Source organism: Benincasa hispida, chromosome 7, assembly GCF_027475165.1.
Source record: "Benincasa hispida cultivar pf3 chromosome 7, pf3_genome.v1.1, whole genome shotgun sequence".
In the NCBI taxonomy this organism is placed as follows: domain Eukaryota; kingdom Viridiplantae; phylum Streptophyta; class Magnoliopsida; order Cucurbitales; family Cucurbitaceae; genus Benincasa; species Benincasa hispida.
In genome coordinates this window covers 27,806,842-27,823,846 of record NC_143484.1, presented here as the reverse complement: position 1 = coordinate 27,823,846, position 17,005 = coordinate 27,806,842, and the positions used below count along the sequence as shown (strand labels likewise).

The 17,005-nt window shown below is 30.0% G+C and overlaps 1 protein-coding gene across 1 annotated transcript; it reads right to left on the bottom strand.

Annotated features, from left to right (window-relative positions):
• Window positions 1-7,789: 7,789 nt before the first annotated feature.
• LOC120081813 (loganic acid O-methyltransferase-like) lies at window positions 7,790-12,853 on the bottom strand. Its single transcript, XM_039036983.2, has 4 exons — window positions 12,600-12,853; window positions 10,940-11,179; window positions 9,881-10,306; window positions 7,790-8,333 (listed from the first exon to the last, which is right to left on the bottom strand). Exons 1-4 carry the CDS (start codon window positions 12,717-12,719, stop codon window positions 7,989-7,991), a joined length of 1,131 nt encoding a protein of 376 aa, XP_038892911.1. The 5' UTR covers window positions 12,720-12,853; the 3' UTR covers window positions 7,790-7,988.
• Between the last annotated feature and the right edge of the window lie 4,152 nt (window positions 12,854-17,005).

Here is a 17,005-nt window from a genome sequence, read left to right as displayed (position 1 = left end):
TCAACAATCTCCCACTTGAATTAAAACTCTAGTTAGTGGGATTACACGGAACGACAGGGATGTTACACAAATACAGAGCAAAATACAATAAACTAGAATATCTCATACCCATTACACATCTCCTACTTGCCATAGATTACATATTGTACATATCTCGTAGATCTAGATTCTCTAAATGAATCTTGAACACTTTAGCCGAGAGAGCTTTCGTAAATAGATCGGCAATGTTATGCTCCGAAGCGATCTTTTTGATGATCACATCTCCTCGTTGCACAATCTCCCATATCAGGTGATACTTCTTATCAATGTGCTTTTCTCGTTTGTGGCTACGAGGTTTCTTCGAGTTGGCCACAGACCCACTATTGTCACAATATAAGGTGATCGGTAAGTTCACGTTTGGAACAACTTCCAAATCACTTAAGAACTTCTTTAGCCAAATTTCCTCCTTTGTTGCTTCATAAGCAGCTACATACTCAACCTTTATGGTTGAGTTTGCAATGCATCATTGCTTAATGTTACGTCATACTACAGCTCCCCCGTTTAGAATGAACACTGATTCTGACGTGGGCTTCCTAGAATCCTTGTCAGTTTTGAAATTAGAGTCAGTGTATCCCATAAGGATCAAATCCTTAGCTTCATACACTAGCATATAGTTCCTCATTCTCCTAAGATACTTGACGATATTCTTAACTGCAGTCTAGTGGTCTAACCTTGGATTGGACTGGTACCTACTGACTATTCCCACTGGATAAGAAATATTAGGCCTAATGCAGAGCATAGCATACATTAAGTTGCCCACAACTAAGGCATAGGGAATACGTCTCATGTCTTCAACTTCTTGAGGTGTCTTAGGACACTATTCCTTTGAGAAATAAACTCCATGCCTGAAAGGCAATAAACCCTTCTTAGAGTTCTACATCGAATACCAAATCAACATCTTGTTGATATAAGTTGCTTGAGACATAGCTAGCGTTCTGTTCTTATGATCCCTAATTATTTGGATCCCAAGAACATACTGTGCCTCTCCCAAATTTTTCATTTGGAATTGGGTTGCCAGCCACTTTTTAACATCAATAAGGTATCCTACATCATTTCCAATGAATAGAATATCGTCCATATAAAGTATTAAGAAAGCTATTGTATCATTGATGATCTTCTTGTAAATATAAGACTCAACAACACTTTGGTCAAACAAAAAAGATTTGATCGTAGTATCAAACCTAATATTCCAAAATTTGGATGTTTATTTCAACCCATAACTAAATCGATTCAGTTTTCAAACTTTTTGCTCAGGCACATAAAGATATTCTCTTCAAGATTACCATTCAACAAGGCTATTTTTACATCCATTTTCCATATTTCATAGTCATAATATGTGGCTATGGACAATTGAATTCGTATAGATTTAAGTATAGCAATAAGGGAAAAAGTTTCCTCATAGTCAACCCCTTCCCTTTGGGTATAACTCTTTGCTACGAGTCTAGCTTTGAGGGTCCATACCTTCCCAGCTACATCTCTCTTTCTTTTGTAGATCCATTTACACCCTATGGGTTTAACCCCTTCAGGCAGATCTACAAGATCTCATACTGAATTGAAGTATTTGACTCCATTTCAAGGTCTATGGCTATGATCCATTGGTCCTTGTCTATGTCATTCATTGTCTGCCTATAATACAATGGATCCTCAAGGCAATCATCTGGTATGATGACCTGAGTTTCAGTTAAACCCAATTAATGATCAGGTTGTGCTACAACCCTCCCAAACACTCTCAATGATTGAAAAGGACGAGACTGACTTGAAGTGCTAGTCCCTTCATTAACTCTTAATAAATGACCATCATCACCAACAACAACTTTTGCTCATTCTTTAATAGCTTCATTTAATACTAATTTGCTTCATGGTTTATGATCTCTCATGTGGTCTTCTTCCAAGAATGTAGCGTTGGTCGATACAAACACTTTTTTCTTGTGTATCGAAGAATAAACCTCCTATTGTTTCCTTAAGGTAACTAACAAATTGGCATAATCTTGAACGAAGTTCCAATTTCTTAGGATTGTCACTAGCACATGTGCTGGACAGCCCTAAATTCTGAAGTAGCGCAAACTAGGTTATGCCTCCTCCATAGCTCGAAAGGTGTTTTGAAAACACTCTTTGAGGGAATGTTGTTCAAGATATGAACTGCAGTCTCCACTACATACCCCCAAAACGAGCTAGGCAAATGAGTATAGTTCATCGTAGAACGAACCATATCTAACAAGGTTCTATTTCTCTTTTCCGATACACCATTTTGCTAAGGTGTAATAGGTGCTAAGAGTTGAGATTGGATTCCATGTGAAATCATATAGTCTTGGAATCTTATATCCATGTACTCCCCACCTTGATCAGATTGATGTGTTTTAATAGTCTTACCTAAGAGAGTTTCAACTTCTGCCTTATACTCCTTGAATTTTTCTAGGGCTTCAGATTTATGTTCCATTAGGTATAAGTAACCATATCTCAAATAACAATATATAAAAGAGATAAAGTATGTGTACCCTCATCGAGCTTTTACATTCATTGGACCACAAAGATCCGAATGTATGAGCTCTAAGGGCTCTTTGACTCTATAACCTTTTCCATTAAAAGTTATTTTAGTCATCTTATCCTTAAGACAAGATTCACATGGAGGTAATGAATCATCTTCTTACTCACTTAGAAGTCCATTCTTTTGTCAATCTCCTGATCATATCGAGATTAATGACCTAATCTTAAGTGCCAAAGATAATTATTATTGTTACTTGGAGAAATTCTTTGAGTATTAGTAGTCTGAACAAATATATAGACCATTTTTCAAAATAAACACTTCATTACATGAAAATTTTATGGAATACAACTGTTCAATTAAACAGGAAATAGATAATAAGTTCCTCTTCATTCTAGGAACTATATATAGATTTTCTAAAAATAAAAATCTAATTCCATAAAACAACCTAGCAGCTCCCACTGTACGAGCTATAATGGCGTCTTCAGTTCCAACCTTGAGCGTCATTTCACCCTTAGCAAGTTACTGGAAGAACTAGTTCCCTATAAAGAAGATCAAACATGATCAGTTGCACCTGAATCAAGTTTCTAGGCATTGTGGTCATTTTCTGCTAAACATTTTTCTAAAACAAGTAAATCACATTTACCTTCCTTTTCATTCTTCTTCTCAGCAAGGTATTTTGGGCAGTTTCGCTTCTAATGACCTTCGATATTGTAGTGGAAGCAATTGCCCTTGTTAGCCGCCTTGGCCTTTACCTTACTCTTTCTAGCAGAGGGAGTCTTCCCCTTTCCTCCTTTTTTCTTCTAGACCTTCGTAAGACTAGAAGATAAGGGTACAAACTTAGTTTCTGAGGATGAACCCTTATAGAACTTTTTTGGAATGGGCAACATTTGCCTCTCTTTCTATTGGCCCCTTACTTGCAACTCATTTAGGAGAGTCGTTGTGGTGTATTGGATTTTATTCATAACCACATTGCTACGAAATTGAAGAAAGCTCTTTGGGAGAGATTCCAGAATAAAAGACACCTGACTTTGCTCGTTAATGACTGCCCCGTTCATTTCAACCACATTGAATTGGACCATCAGATCGAAAACATGTCCTCTAACTGATTGGCCTTCCTTCATATGTGCATTATAAACGTATTTGAGGGCCTCGTGTCGGATCTAAATGGATAGTTGTCCAAACATACCCTGGAGGGACTCCATGATCTAACGAGCAGTGAGCATGGTCTCATTTTTCTTGTTGAGCACGTTAGAAAGACTTGTCAGGATATAGACTCGGGTTTTTTATTGGCCTTTTTCCTACAGTCATATGCATCCCTAACATTTAGGGGGGTTAATTACGAGGGGAGACCTGAGGACACTCCTTAGTTAAGATAAACTGTAGATCATCTATAACTAGAACCATATTCAAGTTAGATTTCCACGTCGCATAATTCTCTCCAGTTAGTTTTTCATTTTTAAGTAGAGCGATAATTGAGGAAGACATGCTGAAAAACAAATAAACAAATGACCGTTTTAGCTATCTTTGTCTTAACCCATCACAAAAAATACTCAATCAGTTCAGCAAAAAACAAGCAATCATAGAACCATAAATAAACTATTGATTTGATTTTTGCAACGATATTTCAGAGGTTTAGGAAAACAGCCACCCGAAGGGTGATCAACTATCTCTCCTCTGAATTGAGACTATCTTAGCTAATTACTAATTCCGGAATAACTCTTATTCCTATAGCTCTTAGCTACCATTAGTTTAGTCAAGAATTCATTAACTCTCTTAATTCATCCTGTAAGTATGACCATTTCATTTTCGAATTTCAGAGGTATGCTTCAATAGGCTACCGTTAGAAAAGACAATTGTTGAAAATTAACTTAAGAAATCCCATCTATTTTTGGAGTTTGCGTTGTTCCGAAACCTATGATCAAGCTACCCGAAGGGATGGTCGCTCTAGGATGACACGCAGGCATATCATAAGAATCTCACGATGCAACCTAATGAAGAAGGTCGTAAGATATGTTGACACGTCTCCTTCTCCCACTTACTATGAACATTTCCCTTATTCACCTTGATATTGACCCATGCAAACACTTTCTGAAGGGAGGCCGCACCTAAGGCGACACAAATCGAGCATGGATCTCACGGTGTGAACTCTTAAGAATGTGAGAGCTTAAAAATGATATATCATATGTATTATTTTTCTTCCACTAAAATATTCTAATTATTTTAGAATTTTGTTATACTTTGCTAAATTCCGACTAAAGAATCTATGTAAGTTTATACCTATTACAACTCTTATAATAAATCTTTATACTAAAGTTCTAGGTGTATTAAACCATTTAATTTACCTAGTGACGTTTCATGCGAATAGGACCTCAGTTAATTCAACTCAGGTTCTGATCCAGTTCCCAGTTAGGAGGTGTTACTTAAACGATAAGGACTAGTAGGTGTATGTCATTCTCAACAGCTATTCAAATTAAATACCTCCAGTCTAGACAGAACTGTATCAGTTGAGTTCCCTTATAACCTTAATGTTATTTGTCTTACTTAGTTAATTTTATAACTATTTTAAAAGAAACTAAGTAATTATTCTAATCTAATTAGAAATGTGATCTTAGGTCTAATTAATTTTAAACTATTTAAAATTAATAAAATATTTTTCCTGAGATCCTATGTTTGCATGCAACTCTTTGTTATAGGTTAAAGGTTGCTAATCATTATTTTTATAACTATTACAAATTTTAATGATTAGTCCTATAACATGCTCTCTATGGTTTTAATTAATTAACAATCATATTCGAATTAAAACAAAAACCATATTACATGCATTTCATGTGTATGCTCAATGCATATTGATTTCCAATTAAATATAACACTTATATAATATTTTGAAAATCAAATAAGCATATTCATATTTATTAATAAATATATCTAATAATATTTTCTAATTAATGTCATGCAACATGCTTCTTCAATTTCATATATTTAACATATCAAATACATTAAATAAATCTTAAAATTATAAATCATGCATTACATTATAACACTTATAATATATAAAAAATGCATGAAGATAGATTTAGAGGTTGTTGATAATACAAAAAAAAAAACAAATGCATGAAGATAATTAGTGAGGCCTTGCATGTGAGTGTCAATTTTCTAATAGAGGTTGTTGATTACTTTGAAAGGAGTTTTGGTTCTTGGATAACAATGGGAATTTTCTATTCCTACGGATAGTGGGATAGACTGAAGATAATTTTAGAAATAATTAACAAAAGATTCGTTAATGGCATGCTTGTCTTTGAAAATCATACACGAATCTTAGATTTTAACTCTAAGTAGGAAAATTAATCGAGCTTGAGAGAGAGAGTATAATCAATGAACCTCAACTTCAGTAAAGAAAGAAGTACATGTTAATTACCACTAATCGATATTCACTTTAGTTAAAGCTCTTATAAGTATATTAAAATATACATTTGGTCCTAAAATTGGGTACTTATTATCTATTAGATCTTTAAAAAAGCTTAGAAGAGATACTTCTAGTCTTTGGAGATAAAAAGTTGGTTTTTAATGGCATCTTTTGTGTGTTTGTTTGTACTTTTTGTTTTTTAAGCTTTAATGTGTGAGTGAGATTCAAACTTTTAATTTCTTGGTCAATGGCATATGCTTACTCTGTAAGTAACATATGTTACATATATATATAACTTTTGTTTAGCTTTAAACTTTCATCCAATAAACACATAACTTAGTTGATTAAAATATATATCCTCATCCAATATGTTAAATTTAAAGAAAAAAAAACAAACATTTTGAATTTAGTTGTAATTTAATATAGTATCAAAGTATAAATAGTGTCACAATCAGCATAACTCAACAATTAAAAACATATACTCTTTCTTTTTAGAGGTCAGTGATTCAAGTCCCGAGTCTCAATTCTGTGGTACTAGAAAAAGTAATAATATTAAAATATGTTAAATATACATGAAAGACTACATATAACTAATGTCTGAAATGCTTATGTCGATGAAATTATGAAGGTCAGTAGGAATGTCAAAAATTTTATGGAAATTAATGAAAATTGTTTGAGTTATTAAAAGACACAGTAATTATAACTGAATTATACTATAATTTACTATTTTTAATCAACTTCTATGAAAACATGATTTGAAATGTCATGAAAATATCACTTATGCAAAATTATGGAAATAATTAATTAAATTGTATAATTTATTAAATGGACTTTAATTTAATTATGACCATATTAAACTATCATCGATAATTTTAATTTATTATCATATTAAAAAATTTATCAATACTATATATTTAATTAAGGATGATTTTCAAAAATAGAAAAATATGAAAAAAAAATATTTACACAAAATAGAAAAATTTTAATGGTCTTTGATAGAGGCTAAATGAGACTAATAGAAGTCTATTAGTGCCTATTAGTGATGAAAACTGATTTAAGTCTATTAGTCTGTCATTGTCTATCAGTTATTTTTTTTTTAACTATTTCTGTAAATAGTTTGAAATTTTTTTTATATGCGAAAATTTTCCTTTAAAATAAAAATGATTATTTGTGAAAATTTATGGAAATTAGTCAAACATATTTAAATAAGTTAATGAGATCACTTAGACTTATAATTTGTTTAATTTGGCTCGAAATACCTAATTGATCATTTTTAATCATCACATATAAAAAAAGATATGAAATATTGATAATTATCAAAGTGAACTTAGATCAGTAGTATTGACATGATTTCTGTCTCAAGAGGACGGAGGTTGAATCTCCACACACATGTTGTACTAAAAAAAAGTTCAAAATTTGAAGTGAAAAAATAAGGCAAATGACAAAAAGCACCCGTATGGTGGTAGTTGAAATATACATGTTAGAACAAATGAACAAATGTCGTGGAGGAACCATTGCCCTAAAAACAACTACCAAAAACCCACTTATTCAACCAAATGGAGGGCAATGCAAACCTAGTGAAAAGGTTATACTTCCAACACCAACACAATTTGAACTCACATTTAGAATCTCTTGGAATTTAATTTTATACCCTTTAGGCATTGCTAAATTTTTCGATGTGGGACAAAGCTCTCCCACTCCCTTACTTTTTGCAATGGGCCTAAGTCTTAAAGTCATTTTCAACAGTACACCCTATCAAAACTTTTAATTATAAAAATAAAGTTCTCAAACTTATACAAATGCTAAAATCAAACCCTCAAACATACATAGTTATAGAAATTAGACTCATATAACATACTACATAACACACAAACACACAAACACAACTATTATTATAACTTATAATTAGTCAACAAGATGATAGAGGTTTAAACATCACACACATTATTAAAATGGATGATCACCAAAAATCACACTCATCAAAACGATGCCAACCTATTAAACACGAGATTAGAGATTCAAATTTCTATCTCGTGAGAGGGGAAAAGACGTTTTTTCTTTTTATAAACGTTTCAAAACGACAAAGAGTTGAACTTTTTCATGGAGGTTAGAGTTGATTTCCTCATAGTGATATTCAAGTTTTTGGATGACTCTTTCAAATAATTGGTCAATGATATTGAGGTCATGGCCAAAATGTTGGGTGAAGATGCCTTCCATTGCAGCCCTTATATGGTTGATCCATTCTCTAGTGTCAATGGGTCCTTGAAGCCATGTTGTTGGGGCTGTCAGCTCCATTCTTTCAATGCTAAAATTCCCATTTTCTTCTATCAATTGCCTCATTTCTGATGGACAAGTTATGTATATGGGCAAGTTGAAGGAGTCCACTTCAGCTTCACTCACTAGTCCCTGTCATTAATTTCAATTTTATGATTTTTTTTTTTTTTTTTGAAAAAAAAAGAGATAGTAAACATTATAAGTTAGGTTTAGAATACATTTTTAAAGGTAAAAAATAAGTCATTTTGAAAAAAATTAGAATATTTGGCAAGCATTCAAAATACTTTTTCTAAGTGTATTTTAAATAGTTATTATCAAAAAAATTTAAATAAAAATGAATTTTTTGAAAAACATTTTTTTCTCAAGTCAATCTAAACCGACCTTATACAAAGATATGCCCTAATTTAGGCATGTTGGTTATTCGGACTTTTCCTTTTTTATGCATTTTTTAAATGAGAACATTTTCAAAAAAGGATAGTTTCTAGCTATTTTTTTTTCTGAAATATTTGCTAATGATTTCTTATCAAAATATTTAAGATGTGGGCTAAGATACAAAATCTTAAAACATCATCACATGGCCAAAAATTGAAATCAAATATATACTTTATAGAGTAATATATATATATATAAATAATTTAACTTGCTTTCATTTGCTCATAATATGTACAATATCAATTTTACCTCTCTAAAGTTTTTAAAGTATCAAAAAGAAATAATAGAAAAATAACTACTTATGTCTCATTTTTTAAGAGAAGCTTTTGAACTACTTTTTAAAAGTTTTGAAAGCTATGCTAGAATTTTGATGGCATTGTTCTCCTACATGACCTTGTTTTTACCCAAACAAAGTTGCTTTAGAAAAAGAAGAGGAAAAAGAATAATATTGATATTTAGTTCATATTTCAAATTTAGGAAGTTTGGACAAATTTGAACACAAAAAATATCTTTTTTCTTTGGGTTAAACTTTTGATGTTGTTCTATTCAAGTTGTTATAATTTTGTAACAAAACCATTTTATGTATTTGATCTTAATTCTTTTTAGGTTAAAAATATCATTCATGGTCTCTGTACTTTGAAATTTATTCAAATTTTAGTTCATATACCTTCAAATATCTAATTTTAATCTTTATTTTCGAGAAATATTAAATTTAGTCTCCAGTACTATTTATTTATGATTGATTTTAAATTTTTTGTATTTATTAACCTTTTCACTCCATATTTATTAGTTCATGTACTTGGCAAGAAAGTTTATTGTTATTATTTATCCAACTTCGATAAAATCAACTCTAAATGAATATATTAAAAATTTATGATAAATATGTAGACTAAAATTGAACAAACATCAAAATACAACTGATGAAAATCACATTGTTTTTATTTTAAAACCCAACCACTCATTTTTAAGGGAAATTATTTCAAATAGTAAAATTATTGAAAATATTTACAAGATATAGCAAAATTTTAGAACTATCGATGATAGATACTGATAAACTTTTATCAGTATCTATTAATGTCACTAATAGATACTGATAGAAATCTATCAACGTCTATCATTAATAGTTCTATGCTATATGTTTGTAAATATTTTGATTCATTTTTCTATATTTGAAAACAAGTTTTAATGTAATTAATAATGAAAAAAGATTAAAGTATCATCAAAAGAAAAAAAAAAAGATTGATTACCTCTTTTGACATTTCGTTGAGGGTAGAGGCCAAAAGATTATAGAGCAAACCAGATGGTAAGTGAGAAGCTGAAATTCCATCAGGATTTCCTGATGTAATAATCACCATTATCCCTCCTTCCACCATCTCCTCCGCCCTAGCCCTAAGAAACTCTCCCATATCCTTGGCAAACTGTCCTGCATAAGCCGCCGCCACCGTGTCCGGCGCCCCGAGGTAGTGGATATGCCCCTTGTTCCATGCTGGCGACCGCTCATCTCGTACCTCCTCCGGCACCCTTGACAGCCAGTGCACTGCATACGAAGAATGCACAAACTGCACCGACGCCCTCGGGAACAGCCGCTGGTGAAAGGACCCCGCCACGCCTGCTGCAAAATAGTCCCTCTCAACGGGCAACGTCTGAAATAGCGTGTTGAAGTCGTTTGTCACCTGTGTTTTAAGAATATGAATAGAAGATTAAACCGATCGTAACTCAATAGCTTAAACTTTTATAAAGTGACTAGTAATGTAACATGGTATATGAGAGGAAGAGGTTCCAAATTACAGTACTCTTTTTATGAAACATTTTCGGAGGTGTTTGAGATGGTTAGTTAATTATTATAGATGTTTGGTTATAATAGTATGTATTAATATTGTAACAAAGAGAGAAACGGAGGAGGATGTAGAAAATAGTAAACAGTAATAAAAAGAGGTTTGAAATAGTAATATTATAGTTATTTGTAAGTTATTGTAGCCGGAAAATACAACATATGATAATTGGAACGGCAAACATGAAGTGGGCTACCCAAAAACCCACTTTCAATTCAAAATGTATAGCAACTCTTATTCACTTGTGATTTTAGATTGAATGATTATTTAACATATTAATACTTAGCTTTCGGTAAGCTTTTAAATTGAATTATGATTTAATATATATTTAAATGATGCTTTGACATACATTATATTGTAATCAATATTGACAAAAACATTTTTTGTTTCTTAAGCCAATATTTAGAATAAGAGAATAATATGTTGTGACTTATGAAGTTATTTTATTTTTGAGTTTATTAATGATTTAATCACCTGATCGTTGAAGAACACTTGAAATTCAGGCAATATCGAATTAGGCCAGACCGATCGAAATGTTTCTTTCATAGATTTTACGATATGTTGCATCGTCCCAAAGGTGTTCGGTCCGGTCGCACAACCCAAGTCAGCAAGAACAATTGTGTTTGAAGGGGAAGAAGAAGAGAGCTTTCCAATCTCAAACTTCTTTTTAATTTCTTGATCAATTTTTTCTCTTTCAACATTTGCAAATAATCTCTGCAACAAAAGAGAAAAGAAGGAATAATATGATGAATAAACAGCTGCTTCATGCAGGACCTTCAAGTAGATCCAACACTTTGGAAAAAAAAAAAGAATTAAAAAATAATGACACTTGCATTTGCTCCGTACTGAAAATATTGCTGACAAAGCTGTTAAATAAAAGCCACTATGAAAGTACTACTTGCTCTTAATTAGGGTTTCAAAGTATTGGCCAAGTTGTTACTATTCTTTATTAGAAAAAGTTTTCTTTTATTATAAAAGTTTGGTTGAAAATTCGAATTTGTAATCTTTTTAATATAATAATTGTGAAAATGGAGATCCAATCTCTAACCTTTAAGGAAGAGAGTAATACTACTGAGTTAAGTTTACTTTAATCGAACTTTTCACTTTTAATCGGAAGTATTTTTAGAGAAAGTTTGATAGAAAATTTAAATTTGTAATAGTTTTAAAGTACAACAATTGTGAAGATAGGAGATAGGACCACCGATTTCAAGAGAGAAAGTGCATGTCAATTATAACTAAATCAAGTTTACTTTAGTCAAACTTGTCACCTTTTGATCGAAATAATAATATAGCTATGTTAACGTATCGTTTTTTTTTTTTTTTTTAAATTGGAAAAGTTAAGAGGGGAACAAAACCATTTAAGGAGAATATAATTAAAAAAAGGGGTTATTGCAATGAGTGTTTATAGGTATCTTAGAGTGGGAACAAATTAAAGCTGAGTGGGTTGGCTAGGGTTTGTAGGGTGGAACAAGGTCTAGGTATAGTTATGTTGGAACAGAATCTTAATATTAAATTTAAGGGCTGAGGTTTCAAGGAGAATGAGACCACAATTCAATGGTCCAATGATTTTTATATACATTAAAATGTGTGTTAAAAATGGTTTTTATTTTCCTTTTTTTATTTCTGTTTTGTAATGTAATATAATATAATATTATCCACCTTAAATTTAATCTGGTTTTATATTTTATTCTATCTAATTAGAAATGTCTTTTCTTAATTAAAATTTAAAAATCTTTTCAATTTCTAGTTCTAATATTAAATCGGTAGATTTACATAAACAACTCAAGTTTAGACCTTTGAAGGGGAAAGAACCCCTTTTGAAGAAGAATTTTTCAGTTCATACATAAATAAGTTTTATTGTAGTAAAATTTTCCCTTTAGTCGGTGATTTTCATATAAAACCATATGCTCGAGTAAAATATATTACAAACGTATTAAAAACGAGCGAATTTGGCTAAGATTACAACTCAAGAAAAACTTTCGCATCAATAATATCTCATCTAGAACTTGATAGCGAAACGGGTTTTTGGAGAAAACTGAATAAAAATTTCTATCGGTAGGTTGATGTTAAACTGGAAACAAATAATCAAAACGGATAAAGGACGAAGGAAAGAGATGTAAAAAGGAAAACAAACCTGATAACAGGAGTTGTTAGAGTAACTGTAAATTCCATTGCCTCCATTTGCAGGAAGAGAATCAGAAAACTTGGAAAAAATGGTCACTTTATTGCATGAATCTTGCAATAAGTTAGTCATTTTCAATGGAGGAAGGAGAGAAGGATATGGAAGAAAGCTAAGAGGGATTGAGTTTATATAGAATTTCACAAGGAGAAAATGCACCAATTATTTGTGTTAGTGCATTATTTTGAAGGGGTAAAAGGTTAAGAAATAAAAGGAAAAAAAAAAAAAGCAAATAATTTAAAGGGCAAAAAGAAAAAGGAATAATTATGTATATAATGATAATATAAAATTATTTGGTAAGTGTTTACATCTTTTAGAGTATAAGTGGAGTTGGATTGGAGTGATTTGTTTAACTGAGGTTGGTTTGATAATTGGGAAATTGATATTTTTAACCTAAAAAAGTTTTTACCTTATAAAATTAATCTCGTTTTCAAAAACTACATTTTCTTACTTATTTTAAGTGGAGAGTTCAAGATGGTGAAATTACCATTTTGATCCCTTCTTCAAGTATTGTCCATTTTATCTTTTTCTATTACAACTTTTCAAACGCAATTTCAGTTTTAGATCTTACGAAAAGAATCGTGCGAATTTCTCGTAAGGATTTGAAAAATTTTTGGTAAATAGATGTTCTTATGTGAAGTTTCCTTAAGAATTGAAAATTTGGGAGAAATTCACTAAATTTCAATTCTTACTGAAAATTTGTGAGGTTTATTTCCTACCTAAAAATAGAAAATTAAAAATTAAAAACTTAAAAAAAAAAAAAAACTATCCTCTTACGACAATATTCGTAAATTTAAAGTTTAAAATAATTAACTTAAACTCACCGGAAAAAAATTAGAATTGAAATGTTAAAAAAGATAAAAGTTTTTTTAATATTGACTATAATTTATATTAGATTTAAAAAAAAAAACTTTCTGTTGATTTTCTCGTAAGTCTTACTTGAAAAATGGGAAGAAAGCATAAAGTAGTTTCTTTTCTTTTTTTTAGTTGTAATAATTAAAATTAAAATTAGTAATTAATTATTAGAAAAAAAAAAAAAAACTATTTTGTCCATTTTCCTGGAAAGACTTATCGGGCAAATGGACAGAAAGCATAAAGTTTTTTTTTTTTTTTTCCCTCTCTCTTTTAAACATTTTAACAATTAGTTATTAATTTTAATAATTAAAAAAATTAAAAAACAAAAAACACAAAACAAAAACCAACTTTATGCCTTCTGCCCATTTTTCCTGTAAGACTTACTGGGAAGATGGACAAAATAGTTTTTTTTTTTTTTTTTTTTTAATTTTTACTTCTAATATAAATTATAATCAATATTGAAAAAAAAAATTACACTTTCTTTCCAATAAGTAAGAAATGTTGTGTTTTTTTTTAAATAATAATTAGTATTAACAAATTCTAGTTCCCCTAAGTTTTAATTTAGTTTTTTTTACCAATTCCAATTCCAATATTTTCCAGTGTGAGTTTAAGTTGGTTATTTTAAACTTAAAACTTATGGAAATTTGTGTAAGTCTTTTTTTTAAGTTAAAATTTTTTATTTACCCTTCTACGTTTTAAGTTTAAGAAAATATCACAAAATTTTCATAAGCATTGAAATTTAGTGAATTTCCCCCAAATTCTCAATTCTTAAGAAAAATTTAACGTAAGAACTTTTTTTTTTTTACCTGAAAATTTTCAAATCCTTACGAAAAATCGCAACAGTTTTTTCTGTAAATTCTAAAATTGAATTTGGGTTTAAAAAGTTGTAATAGAAAAAGGTAAAGTGGAAAACACTTGATAAGAGACAAAATGGTATTTTCACCATGTGAGACCTTCACTTAAAATCTCAAAAAGTAAGAAAGAGGCTAGAAAAAATCGTTTTAAAAAGAATGTTAAATTAAAAACTTCTTTAGGTTAAAAATAACAATTTCTCTTGATGATTAGAGGACATGTTTGGATCGATTTTCTCTGTACTTAACTTTTTTAGGTAGAAATTTTCTTTATTAAACATCTAGATTCCATTTAGTAACAATTTGATTTTAGATTTTAATTTTTGAAAACTAAGCATACAAACACATATTCTAACTCTGAATTTCTTATTTTGTTATCTACTTTTTACCAATGTTTTTGAAAACTAAAAAAAATAGCCTTTAAAAGTTTGATTTTTGTTTTGAAATTTTGGCTAAGAATTTAACTCTTGTACTTCAGAAATACGCAAATCAATGTAAGAAACAAAGAGGAAACATACTTAATTTTGAAAAATCAAACACAAAAAAAGGTCACCTTTGATAATCATTTGGTTTTTAATTTTACAAATACTATGCATGTTTGGCAATTGTTTTGCATGTTTGGTAACTATTTTTATTTTTTATTTTTTTTAAAAAAAACCAAAAATATGTTTGGTAATTACATTTAGTTTTTTGTTTTTGTTTTTTTAATTTGGAAAACTAAAGTCACGATTGATTATTGTGTTTTTGCTTTTTGTTTTTAAAAATTCAAATATGTTTGGATGACTTTTCTAGTTTTATATTTTTTTTATAAAAATAAAATCAAACTTCTTTTCAATATTTTTCATCTAATTTTAAATAATTAAAAGATAATACCCTTATTTTTTTTGAAAAAAAAATCATATCGATAAAACGGTAACAATATTTTTAACTGCACTAATTAATTATAAATAAAATGAAGAAAAAAATCAAAATAAACATATCAACAAAATACAATAAAATAATTTTATTTTTATAAGAGAAATTTATAGGACAATAAGGAAATGATGAAATCAATTAATTTGATCCCAATAAATTCATATTATTTTGTTTCTTTTATTGTGCTCAAGGTGTCATAAACAAATGGTCTCCCAAGATAAGATAGATTAGAACTTGTGAATAAAACACTTCAATAACAAGATTGAAACCAACACTACAGTGTGTGAGTAATTGTATACAAAAGAGATAAAAATTGGGTAGATGAAATTATGTCAATTCTTTATGTCGGGGAGATGAAATTAGGTCAATTCTTAATGTTTTTGAGTGCTTTTAAACTCATAAAAAATGAAATATTTGAATAAAAATTAAAGTAAAAATTGATGTGTAGATGACACAGGATCATGTGGACCGTTGGAGAACAAAGGAATTTCAATACATTTTATTCAAAAGGTTTTATATAATATTTCAAGGGAAATTGCAATGAGTGACAATTTGAATATGTTATTTTGTAGGTGTATCATCCATATTTGATAATTTGTAAATATGCCAAAAACTTCAAATATGAATTTTAAATTATTTTTTATTCCATACTTGCCCTAAACAGTCAATTGATAGAGAGAGAAAATTGGTGACCAACAACTGGACGTGTTTTGATGGGGTAAGTAGTAGGCAATGGCAAATGGTGTGGAGCAGTGCTAGTTGGTGAAAGAGACATGTTGGAGGTGATTGAACATACACATGCACAAAGGAAGCAACTTAGATCTAAAGCACTCTAATTTGGTTAATTAATAGGAAATAAGCATGCAATTTCAAAACTAAAATAGAGTTAGAATATAAAACCTTTGTAGCCCAAATTCCTCCATGGTTATGATCAATTCTTCTCACGATTAGTTCGTAGACCACTACGAGAGTCTTCCCGACTATTTTTCAACCTTAGATCGAGATGGTGGGATCTGGTGAGTGACAAAATTTGTAGAGAAAATGTGTAAAGGTTTAAGAGAGATTAGGGTTAGGATTCTTCAAAAAACTCAAGATTTTCCACTTTTTTCCAAGAAGATTAAACTTCATAGAACCATTCTATTTACAAGCAAAACGTGCAAATTATGTACAGTTGTGTGTTAATGAAAATTTGACACTCAAAATTTCATTAACTTTAAATGGGATTAGTGGATTAAAGTGGGATGAATACCTAGCACAAATATTTTAATCAAAATCACAAAAATTGGATTTTCCCATTAATTTGGTCAAATAGTCAAACTTTGACTTTTAAAGTCTATAGTCAACATTTTGACTTTATCTCAAGTTTGACCTAGTCATCAATTTTGATTTTTATTCCAATTTGACCTAGTCAACAATTTTGTCTTTCAATCCTTGACTTCTTTAAATTTAAAATTAATTTAAACAATTTAATTGATTTAAAACTACACTAATCCTGATCAATTCTTATTGACCGTTTTTTAATCCCTATTTAGAAAATTATGATATTCAAATCTTATTTAAATATCTTTTTCTCTTTCTATATGCATGTTTAATTCATAATTAAACATTAGGTTAAATACATCGAACATATTTAACACCTTACTCTAAAAACCGAATTCGAAAACTTTGAACTCGTTCGTCACACTATTCTAAGATTTAGTTCGATATAAGCTAGTAGGATAACTTAATGGACCTGTAGAT